Source organism: Falco cherrug, chromosome 5 (genome assembly GCF_023634085.1).
Source record: "Falco cherrug isolate bFalChe1 chromosome 5, bFalChe1.pri, whole genome shotgun sequence".
Taxonomy (NCBI): domain Eukaryota; kingdom Metazoa; phylum Chordata; class Aves; order Falconiformes; family Falconidae; genus Falco; species Falco cherrug.
Window position 1 is genome coordinate 45,372,618 of NC_073701.1, and position 26,251 is coordinate 45,398,868.

A 26,251-nucleotide genomic window follows, 5' to 3' on the forward strand; every position below is an offset into this window, starting at 1 on the left:
GAAATGGATGAAACGGGATATTGAAATGTGTATTTCTGTTGTTGCTGTCTGGGGGTCTTGGCATCCCAGCATTGGATTTTAAGTGATTTATGCAGCTGCATGGGCATGTGTGTCTCAACTTCCAAACAAACAGTAACTAGTGTACATGCTTGTACAATGCAAAATAAAAACTGGTACTTGAAAGAATCTGTGATGAACAGGGTTGCTGGGTACATCAGCTGCTGCTCTTTTTACTTACGCTAATAGGACCATACCACTGATGCACTTTTTGACTTGATATGAGCAGGCTGTGGTGGAATTGATGGCTTCTGGTTCACTTACCTGTTTTTGTAACAAACCAGGTTACTGCAAGTTCTGCTAGAAACAAGACAAATTTGCTTCAGTGCTTAGCCTCTTAACTGCCAATTCCAGACTTTCCTGTCTAGAAGGATCATCTGTTACTAGCTCAGTGGCACTTGGTACTGTTCCTACAGGTTAAGGCTTTTTTATCTTCACTGATGGTTACTTCAGGAACACTTGGTATTGCAGATCCATGATTTGGTTTCCTCCCTTTGTCTTTTATTTCACCTGAACGTAGTATGAAGATCTGGACTAGCAGAGCTACTTTGGATTATGGCCTATTCTTTTAACTTTGTAATTTACTGGCTGTTTACTAATCCACATATGGAAGCTGATCATCATGCATAACAAGTTGTAGAGGAAATGTTTCACAAAAACATTTGCAGAACATGATGGATTGTTTGTTGCCATTAAATTTAATTGGGTTTGTCTGGAAACATGCTTCCTGTGCCACTGACCATCCTGCATTTACAGTCAGTGTAGAAGGTAAGCCCTATTTCTACCTCCTTGCACCTTGCATTAAGAAAAAAAAATATTCTTCTATGGCTTTCATGCCGTATAGTCTGCATTTTCCTGTTGCTGTAGGTGTAGTTATAAGGTCCTGGCCACACTATCTGATAACTGGATCATACCGTCTTGTCACTTGGCAAAATCAAATTATTTTTTTTTGAGCCAGATACTGAAGTCTGTCTTTCGTCTTTCTCGAATACCCAGAGATGGGGATCATCTTACTTTTCAAGTATGTGCAGCACCAGAAATGGTAATAGTTTTTGCAGTGAGTACATTCATTAGAGGTGCCGGAGAGTCCCAGACCTAATTGGCAGGCTTTCTCCTTCATGTAGACCTTGAGACACGCATCATTAAAGAATGTACAGCTTGACCTTGACCTGTCCTTTTGATGAAGGTACAGCTTAAGATTCTCTCGAGACTCATTTTAGGCTCAAACAACATGCTTTTCCAATGTGGGGCTTGGGTTTGGGTTGGTTTTTTTCCTCCCCTTTTTGATCACCTGCTTGAGCAAGTCTTCAACCTGAGTCAGTCTTCTGTTAGTTTCATGGAGTCTTGTATAAGTTTATGCCTGTAAAATGGCAAAGTTACTTTGCCTTGTGTTTACCTGCCTTAGCGGCACCCTAATGCAGTGCACATGCTCCGTGTGGGCAACAGGCACTGCCAGCTTGCAGCAGTCTTTCCCAGGTGGTTGAAACGTTTAAAGCCTGCCCCTCTACCTGTATGCAAGGAGCAGGATGCAGCAGAGACTCCTGACTGCAGCTTGCAAAAGCAAAGTGAACTTTATGTCCCAAAACAAAAAGCTGGCTGTGTTTGCATCCTGCAGCCCTGCTTTCCCCGTCCCACCCTGTAAAAGGCATTTGACGTGGGCCTCCTACGCTGCGTCGTGCCAGGCCCAGCTCCAGCCCAGGAGCACGCTGCCAGAGGGAAAATGCCAGGGCAGCTCCAGCACTTGCTACACGCAGTTGCTTTCTTGGCTTCTTTAGGTGAAAGCCTAAACTAATGCATCAGCTTTTTGTTTTGTTGTCCCTGGTCTTCTTTTTAAAACTATTTTTCCACTTGTGTGTTGATGGTAGATTTCCTTGGAGTTCTGCACTTCAAATTTTGGCTTAAAAATACCACCCTACAAGAGAAATCAGCATTTCACCTTTTTAGTGGTGGATTTTATTGAAAATTGAAGTGAACTTGGTGCTAAGTAGGAACTGTAAGGTACACCCCTGGGAACATGCTTTTCTACTTGAGACTCCGGCTTGTGAAATAGCGGAGCAGTTCTAGCACTAGCTTTGTGCAAGCTGCTGTGTAGCAACCTGGCTTGCAAGGGAGCAGCAGGTATTTCAAGGGTGAGTTATAACTATAACTTTCCAAAGAGGAAGCTGAAATGGGGCATCTAGGGAGGGAGGTTAAGTTGCTGTTGTCTTCCAATTGCTTCATGCTGTGTTACCTTCAGTATATCAAAATAATATTAGCGTTACATAACAGTACAAAACCAGGGTAAGACAGTATCATGGAAACATAAATGATACGATGTGTAAGCATGACTGGAATTTGTTCGTTTGATTTTTACAGGCGGTGTTTGGAGGCAGAGGAACTTTGCCAAATCTTTCTTACTTTTTTTTTTTTTTTTTTTTTTACAGGAAGGAAGAAGAGGGTTAGTATTTCTTGTGTTAATTATTTGCCAGGATTTTGCTCTTCCAACTTGTTAGTACTTGGCATTCCATGGAATATCAATCAGCTGTCCATAAACAAAGGCAGGCAGTATATATTCTTAAGTCATTCACAAAATAGTGGGTTTGCCAAATGGTTTTATGAAGGTGTATTTAGAGAAAGACCATGTAACTTGAGAAAAGCATTGTGTGCTTTGAAGCAGGATGTTATTTTTATATGAAATATATACAGTATATTTTTTTTCTACAAGGGTTCAAGAGGCAGTTGAATGTTTGACTACTTTTAAAGTAAAAGAAAAACTAATTAAGACAGCTGTCCTGTGACTCTTTCAGAATTTTTGACTTGTGTTTTTGCCATGACAGCCACCCAACTAAGGTTGAAAGTCGTATTAATTTTAGCTTTGCTTTGCATTTCTACTGCTGCTGACTTCTTTTGCAAAGTTACAGTGATTTATAAAAAAAAAACCACCCACAACTGCCTAGTTAGCAGTTGTCAGCAGTTAAGATAAAGAGTAAGCCTTTTGGCCTAGTTGTTTTTTAAATATTCCCCCACCCCAGTAAGGCCAAATCTCCAAATCCTTAAATGGGAGAGAGCTGTATGGAAGCCCTATTTACCACTTGATAGAAGTGCAAACACATAATCCCACTGCATGCTGTCTGGATGCATACATCATTACCACCTGGGACGGGAAAATGGGATTCTTTGTCAGTGGAAGAGTGGGCTGCTGTGCCCTGCGTGATGCATCGGTGCGCTCGGCAAGCTGGCGGGTGGGGGACAGCAGGGAGGAGCGGCTGGCTGGGCCGGCTGGGGGCACTGCTGCCCAGAGGGACCGGGACAGGCTGGGGAGATGGGCCAGCAGGAGCCTGGAGTATCTCACACTGGAAGGGACCTCGTGCAGCTCTACACCGGGACGTCCCACGTGCTGCGCCTGGGCAGGAATAACCCCAGGCACCACCACTAAGGCCAACTGCCTCCAGGGCTGCATTAGGCAGAGCACTGCCAGCAGATCAAGGGAGGCGATGCTTCCCCTCTCCTCAGCACTGGAGAGACACAGCTGGAGGGCTGGCTCCAGTGCTGCACTTCCCAGTACAAGATACAGACTGACTGGAGGGAGCCCACCAAAGGGCTAAAAAGGTGACGAAAGGTATTGGAGCATCTGACACGAGTAGAGGCTGAGAGAGCTGGGAGCGCTTAGCCTGGAGAAGGGGAGCTCAGGGTAGAGTTTATCCTTGTGTGTAAACACCTGGTGGGGAGGGAGTCAAGAAGACCTAGCGAGGCTCTTCTCAGTGGTACCCAGTGACAGGACAAGGGGAAACCAGCACAAAGTGCAACACAGGAAGTACCATTTAGTCAGAAGTAAGCTTTTACAGTGAGGATGGTCTAGCACTGGCACAGGCTGCCTGGAATGTTTGTGGTGTCTCCATCCTTGGTCCTGTTTAAAGCCTGACTGCACACACCCTTAAGCCATCTGTTCTGGTTGACCCTGTTTTGAGCAGAGCTGGACTCTACAGTCTCCACAGGCCCCTTCCACTATCAACAGTTTTGTGTACCCTCCTCAAATGTACTTGGTAGGTAACTCGTTAAGGCACACTACCACTTCCCTTGTGTAGCTGGAGAAAAAAACCCAGCATCTCTCCTGGAAGGCTGCAGAAGGGAGTTGGCAAGTGACCTCATAAATGCATGCAAAACCATAACTGGTGTTAACATTTCTATGTCCACAGTGTGGCTGGCTGCCAAATTACTACTCACGGAGAGTTACTGTGTGTGTGAGGTGGTCCTGAACCCTTCATTAAAAATAATTACTACATAATTGCTTTACCTAGTTGCTACAAGCACTGATTGCTTGTGCAATGAGGAAATTCAGCAAGGGCAGTGTACGGTGCTCTAGGTGACCAGGTAGCCTGTATGTCAGCTGCAGACAGCTCTTAGCAAGGTAGCAATGGAACTGAACCTGTTTTTCTGAGTGTAGATTAAAATGAAGGTGGCGAGTAGAGGAAACAAGGGTTAGGCTTCTTGAGATGCCTTCACGCGATTATCTTTCATACCAGTAACTTAAGCTACCAGACGAGCTCGCTCTGGAACTATCAATCAGGTGGGTTTGCCTGGGTCTCTTAGGCAACTCTACCTAACTATACCCCTGTTGCTGATATAGGTGCCGAGTTGCTGGACCCTTAGCTTTACCACTCTTCAGAACTGCGACTGAGTTGTTCCTGGGGTCAGGGTTCCACAGCTGCCGCTAAAATGGGTAGGTGGCCTTTGCTCAAATAGCTGTTTGGTTTCCTAAGGTCAGCACAATGTAGGCTTCTGCACTGGCTGTGGTATTTCTGCTCCTGAACCTTGCCACTTCCTTGGCTCCAGTTGGAGTGCTATTTTAAATACGTACCTGAGTGAAGGAAGGCAGAACATAAGCATGTAGACTTACACTGAGCTTGAGCCTTACTCCATCTTAAAAGGGTGCAGAGCTAGCTGCATCACCTGGCAAGTATTAAGAACCCAAGCAGAAGCTGTTGAGAAGTGCACCTGAATTAGCTCATCCTTATGCTGGACTGCAGTAATCATCTCTATCCTTGCTACAACTTGGATTAGGACCAGAACTCTGAGTATGTCCTTTCTCCTTCTCTTGTTCCACCCAAGAGAGCACCAATGGGAAGAAAGCAGAATCTGCTTCTCCTAAGCTAATGATCTCTTTTAGAGAAAGCCTCGAGACTTAGCAATGCTTGCTGCAGCAAGAGAAAATGCAGGGGGACAGCTATAAGCACAGCCTAGGCAATCCTGGTAGGATAAGGCCCTTTCTAAGGGACTTGATTATGTGCTTAATACTGATGATTGAGGCTAATTAACCTCCTTCTCCTCCCCCAACCCCCCCAGTCCCAAGATAAGCTCTTCCACTAATGCTTGAGTCTCTCAGGACTCCTACATTATCTAGTTGAGATACTCCTGGGAGAAGAAAAAGTATCAGGAGTCTGAAAGGCAATTATCACAACTCTTTCCCCTTCCTTTCTATTCCCCTGAACTACCTGTAAGTGGAAAGAAGCATTTAAATGACATTTGTTTCCTCATCAGAAAGGCCAACAGAGAAGGAAAGTATTTGAAAGACTGTACAGCCATAACGAGTAGATTTGTCAGATCATCTCACTTCAGCGGGTGGCCCTTGGCTTAAATAAAAAAACCCAAAGAAGCAAACCGTTCTTGCACATTAAATTAGGATGAGCACAAGGCAAAGAAAGTTTGAGGACTGAGACCACTATGTACTCCCTGTAATATGGCATCTTTCAGAAACATAGATAGAAACGATAGGAAAAGTCATGAAAAAAACCCCAGCTGTTAAATCAGTAACAGATGGCCAAAGCAGTCTTACAGTTAATGCCTTGACCCACATTAGACAAAATTTTAAAATAATAATTAAGAAGATTGTAATGATAATGTAGGAGCTAATTCCAGTACACACGTTTTCCTGTCCACATAAAGGCATTTTATTGAGGTATAAACTTTGCAGAAGATGAGGTAACAATTTGCATAGGACTTACGCAAAACTTCACAATTGAAATTTACTTGGCATTAAGTACTGTATGTGGAGGACTGATAATTCCTGCTTGTTAGTTCTTATCAGTGCACAGTTCTGTTAATGCTAGTGGTAGGACCATGGAGAAGGTACAGCAGTTTCAGGTAATGGAAACAGTCAGATTGAAAATACTTTCATAGAAATGTTACAGCTTCTTTTGGTCTGAATTAGAGATTACCGAGACCAACAATGCTTGCTACAGTTTAAATTGAGCTTGCCCAATGCAAGAAAGAGGGGTGCTAATAGCAATGACAGTGAGGTGGGTGAATGTGGTTTTGTGTTTTTGGTGGTGTTTTGTGGTTTTGTTTTTAAGAAAGCTTTCTGAGTTACTGGAATAAAAAAGCCCCTGGTTGTCAAGTTAGTACTTTGACTATGGCACTTGAGTTTTAAGTTCCCAGACTTTTTAAGGCTTAAAACATGGAAAGTCTTGGTAAAGATACATTCTTGCATTATTAGATGCTCCTCTTACATAAAAATAAGTTCACGCTCTATTTCCTTGATTTCAGACTTTAAGAAATTCTATCAATGTATCTTTAGTGTAGCTCCCTTGAAACTTGCAAAATAATTTCACTTTAGTCACAAAGAATATACAGAGTGTTACCTATGAAAAGTTCAGTTACTATTTGACATGTAAAACATTCCTTGCTTGTGAATGTTAATATTCTAAAACTTAGTAGCAATTCCTGCAGACAGTAAAAATCACGGTATCATTAGAACTATCCTATAAAATGTACAGAAGCATATATAAAAAATTAACCAGAGAAACATCAGTTGCCCATTGAAAGTCATTTTTCTAAACCAATTCAAAACTTTTATCAAAATACAAAACCAGCTTAAAAAACAAACAAACAAACAAACAGCCTGAGGTAAGAGTTAAATGCAAATAGCAATCTTTTTTCTTAAAAAAAATAGCTATATTGAAATTCTAGGTACTTTAAAAGTTACTTACTGTCAATAAAAACTTTTACTAACAATTGTAAAGAGCACTTTAACTCATACAAAAGTACATAAACATTGTACACAGATTCAAATTTAAAAAGTACAATACTGTACTTCTGTTTCATTTAAAAATATATAGTTATGACAATTCAAACTTTTACCATACACAGTTGACTGGCTTTGGATTAGCTGCTACTACTGTTGGCCATGGAAGAGCCAGCTAATTCTGTGTGCTGCTGAATTTCAGCTGTGCTAGGACACAGTGTTTTACCATGTCCGTTTGCCTGAGTAAGTCGTTGGCTGTAAAACAAAATGTAGGCTTGAGCCTTGCGTACTTCTTCCATAGTGCACATGTTGAGTTTCGAATCATTGCAGTGTACCCAAAATCCTGCGGCGAAGAAATACACCAAAAAAAAGACATCAGGACACTGATTTGAAGTAACTGTGTTACACTTAATAACCAATCAGTGTTCAGTCCCATTCAAGGAGTTGTAAGTGAACCCTATGCTGTTTCAGGCCCAGATTAGCTTCCTCACATTTACAAGAGAGTTTATAGCCAGAACACATTTAACAAGCCAATACAAAAATTGAACTGTTTTGCTCTACAGAACTGCAATTCTCACTCCAGGCAGTTCAGCTACAAGTGACTCCCCTTCTGCTTTTGACAGAAGACAGTAAGCCTATCAGTTCAGAATTACAAATACCCCTTTCTCCCACACTCCTTATTCCACAGCTGATTCCTACCTCCTTCTGAATTGTAGCAGTAGGCAGTGTAGTGCCCTGAGCCAAATCCTTTCCCGTGATGCATTACCACAGCGGACAAGTCGTAGATAAAGCAGTCAGGCAGGAGGGACTTGAGGGATTCTCTGCAGCAGTAAGGCTCCATGTTCAGCATCTGATCAAAATTAACGTGTATGCCGATCTTCTCACGATGATTGCGTCCTGACCACCTGGAAGGTTGTCAAATGAAAACTTACTTTTTTTTTACTTTTTTTTTTCTTTTTTTTTTTTTCCCCAAAGAAAGAAAGTGTTCTGAAATATGTTTTAACATAACAAATTTTATCATCACTGTTGTCTTTGTGCACAAGATCAATGCTAATTTGCATACTTCTTTTCTAGGCTTCCTCTTTCACTTCTGTATTTCAAGGCCTTTCAAAATGTGTCTATGGTAGCTACTATTCAGCCATAAAAGGTAACAAAAAATGTATTTAGAAATATATTAGCAACAAAAGGAGGTCCAAGGATAATCTCCATTCTTTATTGGAAGAGGGGGCTGGGGCGGGGCATGGGACATTGCCACAAAGGATAAGGATAAGGCTGAGGTACTTAATGACTTTTTTGCCTTGTCTTTAATAGCAAGGCCAGTTACCCTCAGGGTACTCAGCCCCCTGAGCTAGAAGACAGGGACAAGGAGCAGAATGAAGTCCCCACAGTCCAGGAGGAAACAGTGACCTTCTGCTCCACTTAAGACACACACACCTCTATAGGGTCAGATGGGATCCACCTGAAGGTCTTTTCCAACCTAAATGATTTTATGATTCTCATCTTCTGAAACATCCATCTTAAGATCTGTGTTACAGTGACTGGGAAGTACTTTCCACATATTATTTGATCTCAAATGTATTTTCCAACCTAAATGATTGTAGGATATCTAATCAGTATTTCTCATTTATTCTATCTCATTTTCAGTTTCCTTCGTATTGGGCACAGGCTAATGCGTGGACTAAGAATTCACACAGATGAAGTCTCCACTTCCTAGCTCTCAAGCTAATGCATTAATATTAATGTATTTGGTTATATGAGAAAGTTCTATCTGGCTATGTGAGACTTCCACTGAATACAATCTTGGTTTATACGTTAGTGACTATGAGCATTTACTCTACCTGAAGATAACACAAGATTAATTTTTACCAACGGAGTTCACAGCAAGGTTAGTAGGTTTTGACTGAAAAGAAGGATGAAATAATTTTGCTATTAAAGTAGCAAGTGTATCCAAAAAGTCAATTCTCTACTTACAGTGTATCTTATTGACATTTAAATTAAAGAAGAAAAAGAAGTTTCAAATAACTATTTCCATCATACTAGTAAAAGGAAATTAAACTGATGCTGAAAAACATTGATCCCAAACAACAGAAAGAGCAGAACTGAATGGGGCAGTTTGCAGTACTGTTTGCTGTGGTACTACTTACCTAAACCGTTTAAGGTGTAATCTGAGAACCTGAGGTAGTCGACACACCATAAGCTGCTTCTGAGCTTCTGTGAGTATAACTGGTTTAGAAGAAAACTTCCTTCGTTTTGCTGAGGCCAAACACACAGTTACACAACACAAATCTTGATAACAGCCTAACAGTATTTCAGTCTAAGATTTATGCACCAAATTTGTGTGGACCTGAATAGCTCTGGTTATGTGCCTCCTTAAAAAGGATATACTGAGAGCCATTTTGCAAGGATTATTTTATGATGTAAGTATGAAATACTTGTGGTCACTTAGGTTAGTCACCTTAATATAAAAAGCTGATGGGTTCTTCAGCTGGGAGTATCAGAATTGCTATTAGTGTGTGATCAGACTTTATCTAAGAGAAGCATCACACTTCAACACATCCTTTGAACAATTTAATCTTCTAGGTGGCAAGTAACAGCTGTCAAATGACCACATCAGGACATAAGAAGGACGTCTTTGTTTGCAACATACTTCTAAGACTTTTAGTATTTTCTTCTGTACTTTCACTGTCAGCTTACTTTACATTTTACACAGAGAATGTATGCATGAGTACATACTGTCTTTACTCACTGTTGCACCGATCGCATGCATATATCTTTCCTTCCAAAGCTTCGGTTTCTGTAAACTTGGCCAGCATTTCTGTCAGCAGACATGGATACTGAGATGACATCTCCTTGCCGTTGCAGTGATACCTCTCAGGAAACTCCAGGGATAAGTCCCAAAAAGGTTCTATGGTATTTGATTTATTGTCACAGGCAAGACATGTAACCTGTAAAATGATATTTCATCAGTTGCTTATACTCAAATACTTACTTTGCTAAAAGTACCGTAATAATAGCTTTTTTTAAAAAAAAAAAAATCCCCCTAGAGATAACTGATGCAACCAAAGACAAGACATAGTCATTTAACAGAAGAAATGGTACACATAATTTCTTTTCTCTGAAGTAGCATGTCCAACACTGTTATCACATACAGGTATATTCTTAGAGAAACAAAAGCAGTGTCAGAATTGTCTGTCTGGGACTGTCCAAGAGAAAGCAGCTGGTGGAGTCTCAGGAGTCTTTTCTCCAAAAAGAAACACTCCAAAAATAAAATTCACATTAGAGAGAGAAAGTAAAGTTTAGAAACAACAACAACAAAAAAGCACCAAACAAAAAAAACAGCTGGGGGTTTTAAAGTCATATCCTTCTTACTTTGTAAGTCTTCCAGGGAAGCCTGGATTAGGAAGCATACTTCTTCAAAGAAAAATTAACAGGTAAAAATAATTTATTTCTTCTTTCAGTAAGTGGATCCATCGTCACACTAGGGAAAGGACAAGCAGTAAGACAACATAAATAAAATGTCAAGAAGTGAAGTGAGTCAACCTGGAAAATGCAGATAATACATCAGGGGACAATTATGATAACATCCAATATTTATGGAAATAAGTTAAAACCAGTAGCTCTCTAAGTTGGAATGACAACACACTAGGTGCTGATTCGCAATGCAGTCTTCTAAAAGCCAGCTCAAGCTGCTTACAGAAGAGTGCCACATCATTTGAGTCTTCTTCCAAAGGACCTCCACCCTTCCATGATCCATGTGGATTAATAACTTCTATTAGCAGCTGAACTTACGCAGTAGTGAAACTCCATTTAGACTGCAACAAGCATAGTTCATAAAGGCTATACAGAAATACCAGTAGATATCAAGTCTGTGTTTGAGACTAAAGATACACTCACCTTGGTATGTTCAATACAATAAAGTACAATACAATCCTGAAGATTAATTACCCGTGTTTTCTACTGTTAATGTATTTATTGGCTTATAAGTTGCAGTTGACCACTAACTCAAGCAGCTCTAGCCTCACTGCTCTAGAAAAGACACATTCTGAAAATACATTGAATTTTAATTGGGCTTAGATAAGATGGCTTTGACAGAACTTCCATAAGCATCTAACATGTTCCCACCCCCTTCCCCAACAATTAAACTTCCCCACCAATAAGATTAAAGGAACTCAGAATTTTCATATAGAACCTACTATCAAGATACTGCTATGTATCAGCTCAGAAAAACAGCCAGGTGTGATGAGACACCACCATTCATGTTTTAAAGTAAATGGAATATCAAGTATTTCCTTAAGTTTGCACCACAAGGGTAAGTAATTCTAAATTAAATCTCTATAAACATGCTTCCTATTTAGGAAAATACCACAAGTTGGAACAACTAATACAAAGACGTAGTAATAAAGGAATGAAAAAATCCACAAGGAATCCAAATGTTATTTCACAGGCACGCCTTTGCGTTGCTGCTCTACATAAATTTGGTGTAGTTCTCTTCAGTTAGGTTAGTAAGCCCACACAAGTGTGACACTTGGTTTTGTTTGAGAGTTCCTTTACAATCCTCTAAAAGTTTGCTGTTACACAGTTATTCACCCTGCTTTGACTGTTATTTCATGATCATTTATATAATGACAGACCTGTCACCTTATGGAATCTTCCTTCTAGGTGTTCTTGTGAGTAACTAGTATTTAATATATTCATTAGCTACAACAGCTTGTACATGATCTATGCATTAGCATATATGTATTTGTGCACCTGTACATGTTTAGCAGTGGAGTTAGGAAAGCTGGTAGCTGCTTTAAGTTCTAAGAAGAAGAAAATGCCACTGCCTTGTTCTTAGAAAACAAAACTTTGAACTTACATGGCAGAAAAGAGAATCTTCTCCTTTAATTTACACTGACAGGAGCTTCTTTTGTAAGCGCTAACATCTGGCAGCGCTTCAAAGCCACAAACTATTAGTAATTCAGAGCCAGAATCTAGACTTGGAGACAAAATAATATGTTTGGCCACAGTTCAAGCTAACTCCAGCATAAAAACAATATGACTAATAGATTTCTACTGTATAAATGGGTGATTTTGTTGGGCCAAAAGTTGATTTAACTGACAACTTAAGAATTTGTTGCACACGAACGCACACTGAAGATTAAAGAGGTCAGGATGAAGTGCATACATGAACTCAGTATGTACTTCAAATAATTTCTAACAAGTCTGAGGTTTAAAATTTAGCGTGTAATGTTAATAGACTAGGTTATTTTCAGATCCTCTTTCCCAACTAGCTAATAAGTACTACCTCAAAGAAAAAGAAACAAATAATTGATCTAGTTTCTGATTTTTGCCTCTCAAAAAACTAAAAAAACAATACTCTAATGCAACAGTGCTGCTTCTCATCATCATGCAACTGCAAGCAAAGCTGACCTGTGTTGACAAAATCCTGTACTGATATAGAGCTGCACTTACTTTCTCCAACTCAAGACAGTCCTCCTCACCCTGAGTCTGCAGCAGAGTTAAACTCTTAAAGAGTTCAACTGGGATCTGCGTAATAGCCAAGTAACCTGCAGTCTTCGGATACGCATACACCCAACTGTATCAGCCACTGTGTATAACTGCTCCTGTACGCTCACTCAGTGGTAAATGAGAGGCAAATCAGGGCTGGAACAAAGGTTGGAAGTATTTTTCTTAGCCAGGCCCGAGCTCATAAATTGGGTTACTTAACAAGTAGGAGGATCCCTACCCTTCGTTGGAATCCATCTGCACTGGCCTGTGCAGCACAGGCTTTACAACACTCCCATCACTCCTCTTTCAGTCCTAAATGGCACTCCTTTATCTCACACTCCACTTCCATTCACAAAGTGCAACCCAGATTTTCTTCTTCATGAAGAGCACTGAAACTGTATAAACTGCTCAAAAGCTGAACAAGACGTGAGGTTTTTATAAAACCAAAAACACACAAACTCACAGGGCTGGCAAAAACTTTTATACATCTGTCCAGTGTAGCTCTCTATGGTATGAGTATGAATAACAGTAATAGAAAACCAAGTCTGCTCTAGCAATCTGGTTAATGACGTTTATCTTTTTATGACTACATTTTACAAATTCAGAGTTTGATTTCACCTTCCCCATTATATTCCATAATTTCTATTTCAGGAAGCCTTAATGCTGTCCTTTGCAACAAAGCTACATGAGAAGTTTACATTAGAGCAAAGAAAGTAAATTCCTGGTTTTAGCTAGTCTGAAATCTCTACCTTATGTTCTTCCCTGACCACCCTCTCATGCCTTGAAACATGGGTACTTATATACAATTGTTTGGTTAAAGCTCAGTATTCAATCATGGGCCAAAGGCCAGACTGAAAAGAGATGGATCAAATTGCTTGATTGAAGCTAAGCATGGAGACCACTTGCACAAGGATCATTGTGCCCACAATAATTTGATGGACAGCCACTGCCCTGGATGGCATTTAACCTAAATGCAGCCGAAGAAAATAGTTAACATTTTGCTACAGAAGAAGCCAATTCCATCATCAGCTGTTTTGCCTATTTTGCCTGCACTTGCGTGGAAGAAAAACAACTGTTACTATCTCTGCTCTTAATTCTTTTTTGTTTGGTTGGTTTTTTTTTAAGAACAGCAAGATGGCCAGCCCCATTTTTGTGCTTTCACTACTACTTAAGTTTTCACTATGTGAAACATATATAGAAAGAGCAGTAATTGCATTTTTCCACAAAGTAATCCAAGTAGAAGGGGATTTCTAGGATACTGCTGTAATACAAAATTCTACATGACAGTCCATACTGTATTTCTGCAGTCATAAAAAAGCCCTAAACTTTGTAGTGATGAGTATACAGCATCATCACAGTTATCTGTATCTATTTAACAGAATAACATAAGCATAACCACAGCAAACCATGGTCTGTGATTCAATTGCCTCTTGTAGATTAACTTAAAATGTCACCTTCATCTGGTTAGAAAGCAACTTGACAACCATTTTGTGGTTCATGCTACACGTAAAAACAGCGACTGATACCAGAATACAGAAAACAGTACGCAGGTCACGGATTGGTTTAAGTGCAAATTCTCCTATGACCTGCCTGAAGTTCTCATAGTTTTTAATAGTGTATTCAGTGGGACACTTAACACCCAGCTCTGCACAAGTCAGCTTCAGCATTCTCCCCCAAACCTTAACTCACAGCATACTACCCAAAACCAAAGGGTGTCAAACACTTCCCTTTCTCTCAGTCAATCTGTCCTGAAGTAGCGGTTAAGAAAGTAAACGGAGCAAGACTTGCAAGCGAAGGCAGCGCCTTTTAAAATTTTAAAACATAGTTTACATCCTACAATGGTTAGAACCTACTTCACTCTCTGGGTCTTGACATACTCACTTCTCTGAGCGCTGCACACTTACTCTCCCAGGGTCCAGGGGGAGGCATTCTGCTCAGACTCCATCTTAAAAATGATCAGGAAGTAATCAAACCATTTGGGATTTTTTTAAGTATGCCTAGAGATACCAAAATTAGTTCTTACTAGGCATTTCTATAATAAATGGTGAATTATTGGGAAAAAGTCTCACAGCCCACAACAGGCTTGTCCTAAGAAGAAATGGTAACTAATCACAATTTATCTGTAGAGGAAACTTGTTACTAAATCAACATTGCCACTACTATGGCATAAGATTTTGCCAGCGTTAAGTATCTGCAATAGACCTGCTAAACTAGCTTTCTAGATCAGCTAGATTGCCTAGATCAGCTTTCACAAATACTTCATACTAGTTTCCCTGTTTCCCCCCTGCCCGGTAAAATCATCCTGACAAAAATGTAATACTGGTACAACTACACACATCAGAGTTACTGCTTATAAGATCTCTGCAGATATGCAGGACAATTCTCCGAAAGCAGTGCTGAAAACACACATTTACCCTGGAAGCTAAAATCTGCTATTTCAATCTCTGGACTTTTACATATATACCTGCCCACTTCCTTGCTTAATATGGACAGAGTTTGAAATAAAGATACTTTAAAGATACTGTGCTATTTAGCTGGGACCAATTGAAAAAACACAAGCCAAAAAACTCTTGACAGAGAGAGCAGCTAACCTACTTGAGCCCTTGAAGTGTACTTTGAAGATCTGTGGATCAGTGTAGATCAGTGTACCACATAACTTCATAGTGCAGTATCTTCTCCTTTCCCACTGAAGGACTGAGGACAGAAGATAGCGGGTACCTTCTACGAGTACAAACACTTGAGGGATTGAAAACAACTGGGACTTCAATAGATATATTGGCACCTGCTTACATTCCCAATGGGGTTGAGAGGGACAAGCCACTGCTCCAGATCTGTCTCCAAAAGCCCATGTTTACAAGATACTCCTTTGTCCAGTAAGTGCTACAGCACAACTTTCTCCAGGCAATCCCTGGAGGAAGACTAGCATGTGAAAAAGGAAAAAGAGGGGAAGGGTTTTGTAGCTAGTTATGCTGTCTTTACTTCCCTTAGATGTACTGGGTATTGAAGTTTCAGTCTGTGTTGCAAAGCAAAAAGCTCTGATCCTAAAAAGGATATTGGAATAAAATAAAAAAAAAAATTTAAAAAAAGTCAAGAAGCAATCCACTTGTGCTATTCCTGAAGTTACTTGTTACCTAGTCTAGTATCCATAAAGTAATAAAAGATTTCAAGTAGTAGGTGACAAATACTCACTTTAAATCAGCCAAGAACATTACAAAACAACAACTCATATAAAATGTGGAATTGTTTTGACATCGCCTTAAGCTTTTCCTAATTATCAAAAAATAATCTGCGTAAGATTCTCACACACCCGATTTTCTCCTTTCTTAATCTTATATCCTAAATTAGTGCTGAACCAGGCAGCCACTGCAATAGCAAGAGACTGAAGGCAAACTCAGGATTATGACTTCAAGTTAAAATAGAAGAGCTAGAAGAATAGGGACAATGTTTTATTGCGCATGAAAGTAATGTGAAACCTATGTAAACATACAGCTTATCTGCATTGTAAGTGATCCTCTGCGTACTGTATCAAGAGTAGTTCATAGTATTGCTGAGGTTTGAAGGTCAAGAAGACTGACTTCACTATGCTTAAGTACCTCACAGAATCAAGTACGTTCAACTGGTATCTTCAGTACAAAGGGACAGTAAGGATAATAATTTTTTTTAGTGATCCTTAAGTGGAAGGCAACTGCACACAGAAAGTAACTTCTCAATTCCCCTTATTCACTGAATTAAGATGTAGCTTATTAAATACTGTAGACTAAAATCCCATCCTGTTTTTAATGCAACAGGCTACAGCTCCAACAATCTTCTAGGGAGAAACTGTAATGCTGTTACAGCTTGTAGGTAGATACAATTAAACCTACGGGGACAAAGCATACACTCCTTGCTTTTAATAAGTAACGTTGTCAACGATGTGATGACACAGCAAGAAGTACGTCACATTTTAATTCAGCCCTGCATGGATGTTTTCTTGCCTTTTTTGTTAACTGCATTATAGAACTTTGTGCCAGTTCTGACAAATGCCTAGTGAAATCATGATGCAGGCAGCTTATTGAGGAGAGAAAAGTAATAGCCTAATGAGAGTCTTTAAAACTTACCCTTCTATGTCCAAACACCAGGGACTGAATCATAAGATGACCCGAATACATTTTATCAAGGAAGAAATGTAAATCTTCAGGAGTTACCTTTTGCTTTTAATACTTACAATGTTCCAAAGTGCTAGTGAAGACTTAAACTGAAACAAAAGAGTGGTGGAAGACAAAGGGAACGTTAGGAGATGAAGTGTTGGATGTTGTCTGTGGAACTGCCCAATGAGCTAGGGAGGAATTACTACAGATAACAGCCTCAATGCTCTTTTCCTTGTTCCCCTCACTTGAGGCATTCAAGTTCATCAAGGCTGTATTTTGCACACAGACTTTAACCAGCTGCAGTAAAAGAAATATGTGTTGTAGTCACAGAAATCACAGGATAGCTCAAAACTGTTTAATTCCCTTTCAGTCTTACTTGATGACACTTGAGTGAATTATCACTATTTCCCTCCCTGGTTTCAGGAGGGTGGGAGGGTTTCTAGTCACAAGCCTTTTCACATAACAAACCTAAAAGCATGTAAAAGTGGTACTACTGAAATAATGCGTGTGCCTTCAAAACCTTGAAAATACTTCCAAAAAATTAGATCTCGTAAGAAGGCTTGGAATGCAACAAAACTTTGTCAGTATACTTAAGAATTACTTTGTTTTACTAACAAAGTTACTATTTTGGACAGGAATGTGATTTTCAAATAGAAAGCTTTAATGACATAATATACTAGACACTTTAGCACAACCCTGACACAAGATAGATAAACTACCTTAAGGAAAGGAGGTATGCCAGCAGAAATGCTCTTACACTGGGCCAAATGGAAGGTAGAGGATTATCCGGTTTTTTTAGTTGATAAAACAGTTTCTTGTAGTTACACAAACCCTAAAATAACCTAAAAGCCAGCATATGCTGCAAACAACCCTGTTATCTCATGATAAAGTTTACAGTATCATAGCAGTAAACAATCCTACCTTTGTCAAAAACAACTTGGATTTCTAACTCCACATACTAAAACATTAAACTACAAATCAAAATAGAACAATAGGAACATCAACATTTTTGTTAATCTGTGTTAGAACTATGTCCTTTACCTGACATATCCATAAAATGCTTCTGTACTCCTTCATTAACGTGTGCATGCATACTAAAGATCAGTTCCTGGGGACCAAGACTTTCCCAACCTCTGTTCCTGCTGCAGTCTGGTCAGTTTTTAGATTAATTCAACAGAAACCAGCATTTGTTTGTTCAGTCAGTTCTCAGGCGTTTGTACATACACACGGTTGGGATATGCATAATCGTAAGTGGACACACTGAAGTACTTAACAGGAAGCCGAAAAGAAGAAAAAAGGAGAGCAGTCAGACAGAAAAAAGGAGAGCAATCAGACAGAAAAAAGAAAAACAACAGTTGCCTTCATCCCACAAATTTAGTTCCTGTGCTGACAGAACCTTCTGTACCTTTATGTTGCAACAGAAAAGTATTAGTATTCCTGTACACAGCATCATTACACGCAATTACTCCGTAGTAATGAATCTCAAATTCAAGCTATTTACTGAAATAATACCCTGCTTGGCAGCCATTACCTCATCAGTTTCCACTTAGACAAGATTTAACACCTTCCTTAACACTTTTTATCTAGTATCACTATAGGGATAAGCTATATACTTAAGACTGTAAATTCTTTATTCCTACAAATTAGTTGGTACTTAATAGCAAAGACAGATATTTCTCAGTGCTTTAGAATACCAAATTTAAACTTTCATTTTTATCCAGTGACTCTTCTATTGAAAGTTTTATGAGTATCCAAATGACCTTTCTTCTGAAACCGTGTGTATTTAATCCTCCCCATGCCTCCTCAGTAGTTACAATTGTATTGACCTTCAGTATTATATTAAGGTATGCTAATTATATTAAGTATGCCTACCACTGGCCAGTATAAATCCATAACTACAAATCATTACATTAAAAAAATACTCATAAAACATACCTGACTTAATAGCTGTCCATGAAAGATGCTGTTAACCACGTTCAAAACATGTTTTATAAGTTTTCTTTGAGAAGCAGGGATGACAGCTGTGTATCTGGTTCCCGTAGCCTCCAGTTCCTGCTGCACTTTATCCAAAAGTTCACAGAGAAATTCCTGAGCATCTTGTTGGGCATATCCTCTGAAGGCTGGAATTAGTCTCCACACAGAATGAAGCATGGCAAAAGGAGACACCAGTGCCCATTTGCCAGACCACATAACTTGGAACAGAGTATGCAGCTCATGACAGAGAGAAATATGCTTTGAACTGGGCTCCCTGGGCTGAATAAGTTCCATACTTCTACTTTTTGATGCTCCTCCACTTAAGCCAGAGGATAAACCAGGCCGCCTCACAGAAGATGATCCCTTTGCTTTCTCTTGGCTCTCATTCACATGTAATGTTGAGGCAGCTATTGACAGGTGTTTCGATGAAGATCTGGTTTTATCATTGGTTGCTGTTGCCAGCAGTTCCTGAGTTTGGTTGAGGTCAAGCTTTAAAAAGCATTCTCGAAAAATAAGTAAGTGACTTAATACCTGCAGGACAGAATTCATATAGCATGTATTTCCCAGGTTTCTCAGTCCTGTTACCCCAGGAGTCACTGTGGGCCTTCGTTTAATTGGAGAGTCACTTATTTTTTTCAATCTTACTTCATCTGAGGTATATGTTTCTTTCAACTCTGCCACAGATTCCATGTTCTGAGATGGTTTTTGCAGGCAGGGTGCTGTTTGGGAGGACATTCTAATCTGATTTTGCAGACGACTGCTCTTTCTTGGAGGCATCTTTTCCATCTCTGCTTTCAACTCACGCTTTCGTTCTTGTCTTCTCTTCCTAGCTTTGTCCCTTCTTTCTTCTGCTTCTTCCCTACGTCCTTCTTCCAAAATCTTTTTTCCAGTAGGTGTCAACTCAAACCATGATCTGAATATTCTTCCCAGGGATGCACGCCGTCGGTGCCAGAGAGCTGTGAACATACGATCTTCATTCCGAAGCAAGGCTTGGGCACCACCATGTGAAAGGTAAGAATCATCACTTGTGCCCATAGAACGCAAAGTCCTCCCACTTCGAGTAGTGCACTCATAGTTTTGACTCTTGATTGCACTTAACGTACTTCGCAACAGTTTTAGATCACCAGTTGCATTATCATTAAGAACATAATCATCACAGAGATAACAGAAAACATACAGCTCGTTTACTTCCAATGCCACTGGATGACTGCTCTCCTGAAAGTGCTTTAGTGCATGTTCTTCAATGTATCTTCCACACGCCACATACGAGCAGCTGAGGCATGCCCACACAGATTCGGTAGTATTGCAGTCCATGCAATGCCATTTCTGAGGATTGAGAATGGAGTGATCTTGGGCCAGACGCAGACGCCCGATGTGCTTACATTTATCCATTGTTAAAACTGAACTTGCAGAGATACACTGGCAAAACACATCATCCAAACTATTCGCTGTCCATATTTCAATCTGCAACTAAAAAAAAGAAGTCATAAATTACAGTTCATAAATACCCAAGTGCATCACTTTTACAGGTATCAAGAGTATACCAAACTCATACTTGAGGCCAAGATCACGACTGCCATCCAATTAAGTGTCACCAAACACATAAAGGCAGTCAGTTACGTGGGGCCACAATCAACATCATCAACTGCAGTTCGACCTTCAGACTAAATGGTCTCAATCTCACTGTGTTCCCAGTACCTTCCGACTCAGGACTGAAACATACTAGCCACACTTCAGATGAGGCCTGTTTTTTTCAGGGCACCCATTAAATTACAAGACACTGTTAAAGAGTTTGGATACAAACAACTTAAAATGGGACAAGTTGCCAGTGAAGCTGCAGGTGTCCCATCCCAGGAAGCACTCAAGGTCAGGTTGGATAAGCTTTGAGCAACCTGATCTAGTGCAAGGAGGGCTGCCCATGGCAGGGGGCTTGGACTCGAGGATCTTTGAAGGCCCCTTCCAACTCAAACCGTTCTGTGAGACTATGGCTATAAACTGCTCCTATTAATTCTTTTCCTAAGCATAAGTGCAAGAAAGTGCAGAAGTACAAAGTTCGCTTAAATTTATTATGTTTACACAGTGCCAACAGTTCAGACAAATGAGGCTTTATACAATTCAAACCCTTAATTAAACCACACCTTTAATTAAATCACTGCACCTTTGTGCTCAGGCAAGCCCATAATACCAATGCTCTCTACAATAATGTATCTTCAATAAGGACATTTTAACATGTCATCCTAACACCTCTGAAAGCAAAAGTGTGACCTAAAAAGCAAAACTTGCTTTCTTCATAAGACAGAAGGTATCTACCTCAGTTGCTGTAAACTTTATAAAAACCTGCATTTTGAACGATCTTTCTAATCCATGTCTTCAAAAAATTATTTAAAAATTTGGCCAACACTGGCTTACATCTTTTAATAAGTTTATGTGGTAGCATTTACTTGCTCAAAGCTGCTGTATTTGCTTTGTCCTATAAGGTGCGTTTACCTAAAACAAACAGGCAGGCTCTGCCTAACAAGAATTAAAGAGACAGTGATTCATTCTTTGGTTTTGCCATCTTTCGACTATCTCTATAGAGAAACCATATATCAGGAAGTTATTGTATTTGATCTGGGATGTTCGTACCACGATGTCACTAGCTAAAGAGCTAAACAGCACATGGCACCAGTATCATTATGCACAGTATTTGCCAGATGAAACGATTATTCATCTGAGGGGTACCAGGGGTTTGTAAAATATCCAGGCTATGCCAATTAAGACAAGTTGCACCGTTAAAAATGCATGCAGATTGTAGACCTGACCTAGGCTCTAAATTATCAAGGTCCAGGATTCTGTTTTACAATAAGTAAACCACATCACAAAAATACTGAGTGATTCAGACAACTCTGGATAGAACCCAAAAAATTATATTCCCGCTATTATCCTTAAATATACTAATATTTCTCCATTTTTACAATTCAGAAATACACAATAATAGGTTACTCAACTTAGAACAGATGTCTAGGTCAGAATAAGCATTAGACTGAGGGAATCCTAACGTACAATGCCATGACACTGCTAAGGGAGGGAAACAGGTAAAAAGTTGCAGCTAGATAGGAAAAGAACCTTTAATTTTCATTTGGTACTTAGATAAAAACTGTAGTTAAAAGATTTAACAAAAAATTGCTGTGTTTGCTTAAATGGCCCACAGCTACTGCCTTTTAAAATGTTACAATAGAGACACCAGCATAAGAGCCACAAATAACTCTAAAGCACATAATCAGCATCAAGCACTGCAACGCACTGTTAGGTGTTACCCTGTAATACAGAAAAGGTTGAGCCAGCTGTAGTGAAACTAATAAATTATACAGTTTTACATACCTATATAAATCGTTCTCATTCAGTTTTATCCAAGACTTGTCTCTAGTCCGTACTCGCTGACTACACTGAAGAATTTCAGGAACCATGACGTCTAGGTACCCATTCAGTTTCCCAGGTTAAGTACCATTCACAAGTGTATCACAGGAGATCGAGATCCCTTGTGTGCTACCGTCAACAGATCACACAAATAACACCTTGATGAGCTTGCTATCATCCACAAAATTCTTTCCTTCTAAAAGGTAGTCTATCGGTAGGCTGCTAATGAGATCCTTTTACAAATAGCTTTGCTTACCAAGTTTGGGTTTTTAGTCTTTACAATTACTGCTAGAGCTATCCCATGTCCTCTTCTAGTCTGACAACCTGTTTTCCCCAAGAAAACTGAGCTTTTCTAGCACTTGATAAAATTCACATAAATTTCAGAGTTGAACTATGTATGTTAATCCTTCCTGGACTATCAAAGTAATATCTAAAGTGTGCTGCAAGAATTAAATATAGTAGAGAGGATTTTAAGAGACAAGACTCATCTTTGTGTTTTTGGGCTAACAGAAATAGATTCTCCTGCGTAACGTATTAGTAACGGTCCTTTCCAGCAGGCCAGAAAAGAAAACTAAACCCTGCCTTCCCACAGGGCTGTCACACACAGCAATGCTGTCAGTCAGAGGAGTCTGACAGGTCAACCCTTTCTGGTTTTGTTAAAGTCACTGTGTAAACACTGTGCCCTATTTAACCCTTATTTTTAATAATATATGGTCAGAAAATGTGTGTTTCTCTATTTTAAAAATATTATCAAAAGTGAAACTACTTACATGTCTCAATGTAAGCAGATACTGGACTGAGGACAAAACAGCCTGCTGATTTCAGGCACTGTGCAAACCAGGGTTGCACAATCAAGCTCTTCATGCAAAAGCAACACGATTCTACGAAAGCACAAGATCAGCGGCTTGAAGAAAAAAAACTAAAACCCCAGCTCCCCCACCAACAACCAAGCCAGCATGACATTTTCCCACCTACGTCGTCGTGTGGAGAAAAGGAGATGAGGTGGAAGGGGGGAGGGGGAGGAAAATCATTGACATGGGAGAAGTCTTTGAAGAAATCAAAACGCAGAGTTTGGTCAAAAAGACAGAAATATCTGAAAAGTCTTTGAAAAAGCTAGAATTACAAAACTGAGACCAAAAAATTTTCAGCTGAACGTCAAGCAGCATGATGACAGTTCAAATGTTTTAAGATGTGGAGTACTGAAGGACTGAGACTGACTACGTCGAGTCACAAAATCTAAAAACTTTACCTTAGAACCAAGACTTGTTAACTAGAAGAGCTCAGGGAAAAAACAGGGGTGAAGTGACAGATAATGGTGGAAGAAACCTAAAAAATACTGCACAGTCATTCCCACTCCTAGAAGAAAGCTGCAGCCAGAATAAAATAGTACAAGCAAATACTCTAATGTTAAATTTCCCTGAAGAAAGTTATTCAGCGCTAGTTTATGCATTCTTCTCTCCCGAGATTCAGTTCTGTGCACACACACAAAGAAACTGTGAATTAGTTGACCAGCACTTCAGAGATCAAGCCCCCCTGTGTTCTTAGCACAGACCTGAGCTGAAGTGGTAAGCAAAATAACGAGTACCAACACACAGAATAGCACCGCTGGAAGCATTAAGTTGTCTGGTAAAAAGAAACACAAAGGTATATTTTTCTGCACCAAAGTTTCACAAGTTAGAAATAGAGGTATATGGAATAGCTCTGCTTTTTTTTTTTTTTTTTTTTTTTTTTTCATTGAAACACATTTCAACTTTACTGGCATACTCATTTCTTCAGTCTCACTAAAGAATGGCTGGTAAAATGTACATTCTGGGGTTACACATGAGCTGAAAAAGTACTTGATGTCAAAAAAACCCATCCAACTTAGGAAAATGGCTGGTTTTCTTCCATTTGTGTTCCGTGTAAACAAGAAATTAAGATTCATCTTCACAGCTAGTACATTTTAAAATTGTAACTCTAAACATAACCGAAAGGAAACTTTTTCCATTAGTGACAACTTTGTCCCTTAGTCACGACTTTTGTAATTAATTGTTTGGCAAGTAAATGAAAAATCAGTTTATCTCAAGCGTTGAACTAGAAATGCAATACAGTTTTACAAATATATAAATATGTGTGTGTCCGTGTGTGCGTATGCTTGTCTGTGTGCCTGTGTTTACACCCCCATGTGCCCTATTAATATGCTGGCTTTTACATCAGATGACATTTTACCGATTGATTTTCGTCAGGTTCAGAGTACTTGAAAAACCAGCAATCACGGGTACTTGAACAACTGAAAGTTCTAGATAACAAGTCTGCTAAATACCAGGCATATGTACTGCTTTCTTACACAGTTCCTTTTTTAAAGACAGCATCCCAACAAAACACTGATGTGCACAGCTTCAAGCTGCGGTACAGTCCTGCGGGCATAGCAGTTAAGACTTAAAAATCAAAGCAGCACTTCAAAAGGAAGTTTTGTAAATTATTTCCAATGTTTAACAGTGCAGCCTTTCACAAGAAAGGCCTCAGCCTCCTTTCTTTGGAGCCATACAAATCGTCACCTAACTTTTTTCTCCTTTTTTTCCCGCCAACTAAGGAATGTATATACACTATGCTGCCTAGAAGTAGTCATTTACACCAGGACACCGGCACAGCATTACACTCTATGTCTCTTGCTGCGAATAACCGGTCGTTCCCAGCAGCTGAGAACTCAAGGTAAACAAATAGTTTAGATCGAAGCACTTTCACAGAAGCATGAAAACCACCGCATTTCTAATTAGTCTGGATTTCCACTTGACGGTTCTATCCATTTAGAAAAATAAGCGTCCCCGACCGCTCTGACAGCCGCTCGGACGCCGCCTGGCCCCTGTTCTGACAGCCCGCGCACGCACAGACGCTCCAGCCGAGCTGACCCGGCGCTCGACGCCGCAGCCCGAGCCTGCCCGCGGCCGCTTCGGCAGGACGGTCCGGCGCTTCCCAGCGCCCCGCGACATGGCGCGACTCCGCGCCTCTCGCCGACGAGCGGCACGGGCCGCAGGAGCCCCGCGGGACCGGCCCGGCGGCGCGGCTCACCGCCGCCCCCTCCTCCTCCCCCCGGTCTCCCTTACCTCGACGCCCTCCCGACCCCGCCGGGACGGGTGAGAGGCCCGGGCCCCACGCAGGAGCGCGGCGGGGAGGCGGCAGGACGTCTCCTGCCGGCAGGGGAGGACGGTCCCGGGCGCGCCGCTGCCCCGCCGCTCCCGCCCCGGCGGCTCTCCTGGCCCCACGCCGTGCCCGGTTCGCCCCCGCGGCGACGGGCGCCCCCTCCTCAGGTATCCCAGCGCGGGCACCGCGCCGCCGCGACCGCCCCTCCCCGGGGGAAAGAGTGCCGCCACCACCCCCCGCCCTGCCCCGGCCACCTGCCCCGCCGGGCGGCGGGGTCGCGGAGCCGCCATCCCGCTCCCGCCGGCCGCCCCCGCACGCACCCGTCACCCGCCGCTGCCGCCATCTTGGGCGCCCCGAGCCACAGCCTCCTCGGAGCGGCCCCTCGGCGACGTCAGCGCCGCGCGGCGGCCGCCCCCGCACCCCACACCCCCCCCGGCCCGCCGCGGGATCCCCGCGCCCGTCGCCCCTCAGCCGCTGCCGCTCGCCCACGGGTGGGCAGCGGGCGTCGGGGGAGGGCCCGCGGGCAAACAAGCGGCGTCGGGCTTGCGGGGCAGCGGCCGCCAGGCACCCCCCGCGGCCGCCCCGCCCCGCGCCGCCGCCCCGCACCCACCTGCCGAGCGCGGGGCGGGAAGGGCCGATCGCCATGTGCCGGTGGCGGGTCTGTCACCAGATTTGTAGTGGCAACACAAGTCCTTCCCACGTCTCCTCCCACCTCCCCCGGCCGCCCCCGCCCGCCGCCGGGCCAAGCGGGCCGGTCCCGCGGGGCCGGGCGCAGGAAGGCGGGCGGGGAGTGGAGGGGCTGCCGCCCCGGGGTCGGGGCTGAGGCGGGCGGGCGTCGGAGCCGGGTCCCGAGGCACCGAGGGCTGCTCCTGCCACGGCCTGTCCCCGCAGGGCACCTTGTTTTCCGTCAGGCGGGTCTGCACCCAACCGGGAGACGCGGCGTCCCGGGCTTCCCCGGCGGGTTTCCTTATTTTCCTTCCTACGTTTCACTCTTGTTTTATCCTCGGCGGCGTCGCCCTTGTTCGGCCGGAGCGGGCCCTCCGCTCGCATTTCCCCAAGCGGGCGGCGGCCAGCGCTGCACCCCGGGCCG

General features: G+C 41.8%; 1 protein-coding gene across 8 annotated transcripts; it reads right to left on the reverse strand.

Moving 5' to 3' along the window:
* Positions 1-5,960: 5,960 nt before the first annotated feature.
* Positions 5,961-25,993, reverse strand: USP44 (ubiquitin specific peptidase 44). 8 transcript variants are annotated; one of them, XM_055710766.1, is made up of 7 exons: positions 25,772-25,867; positions 22,812-22,922; positions 18,607-20,115; positions 9,804-10,002; positions 9,202-9,310; positions 7,757-7,962; positions 5,961-7,400 (listed from the first exon to the last, which is right to left on the reverse strand). In XM_055710766.1, the coding sequence occupies exons 3-7, from the start codon at positions 20,035-20,037 to the stop codon at positions 7,198-7,200; spliced, it is 2,148 nt and encodes a 715-aa protein (XP_055566741.1). In that variant the 5' UTR covers positions 20,038-20,115; positions 22,812-22,922; positions 25,772-25,867; the 3' UTR covers positions 5,961-7,197. The 8 variants fall into 8 exon arrangements, with proteins under 8 accessions (XP_055566741.1, XP_055566742.1, XP_055566747.1 ...); XM_055710767.1 differs by lacking the exon at positions 25,772-25,867 and adding an exon at positions 25,482-25,552; XM_055710772.1 differs by lacking the exon at positions 22,812-22,922 and having other exon boundaries at positions 25,772-25,993.
* Positions 25,994-26,251: the final 258 nt, after the last annotated feature.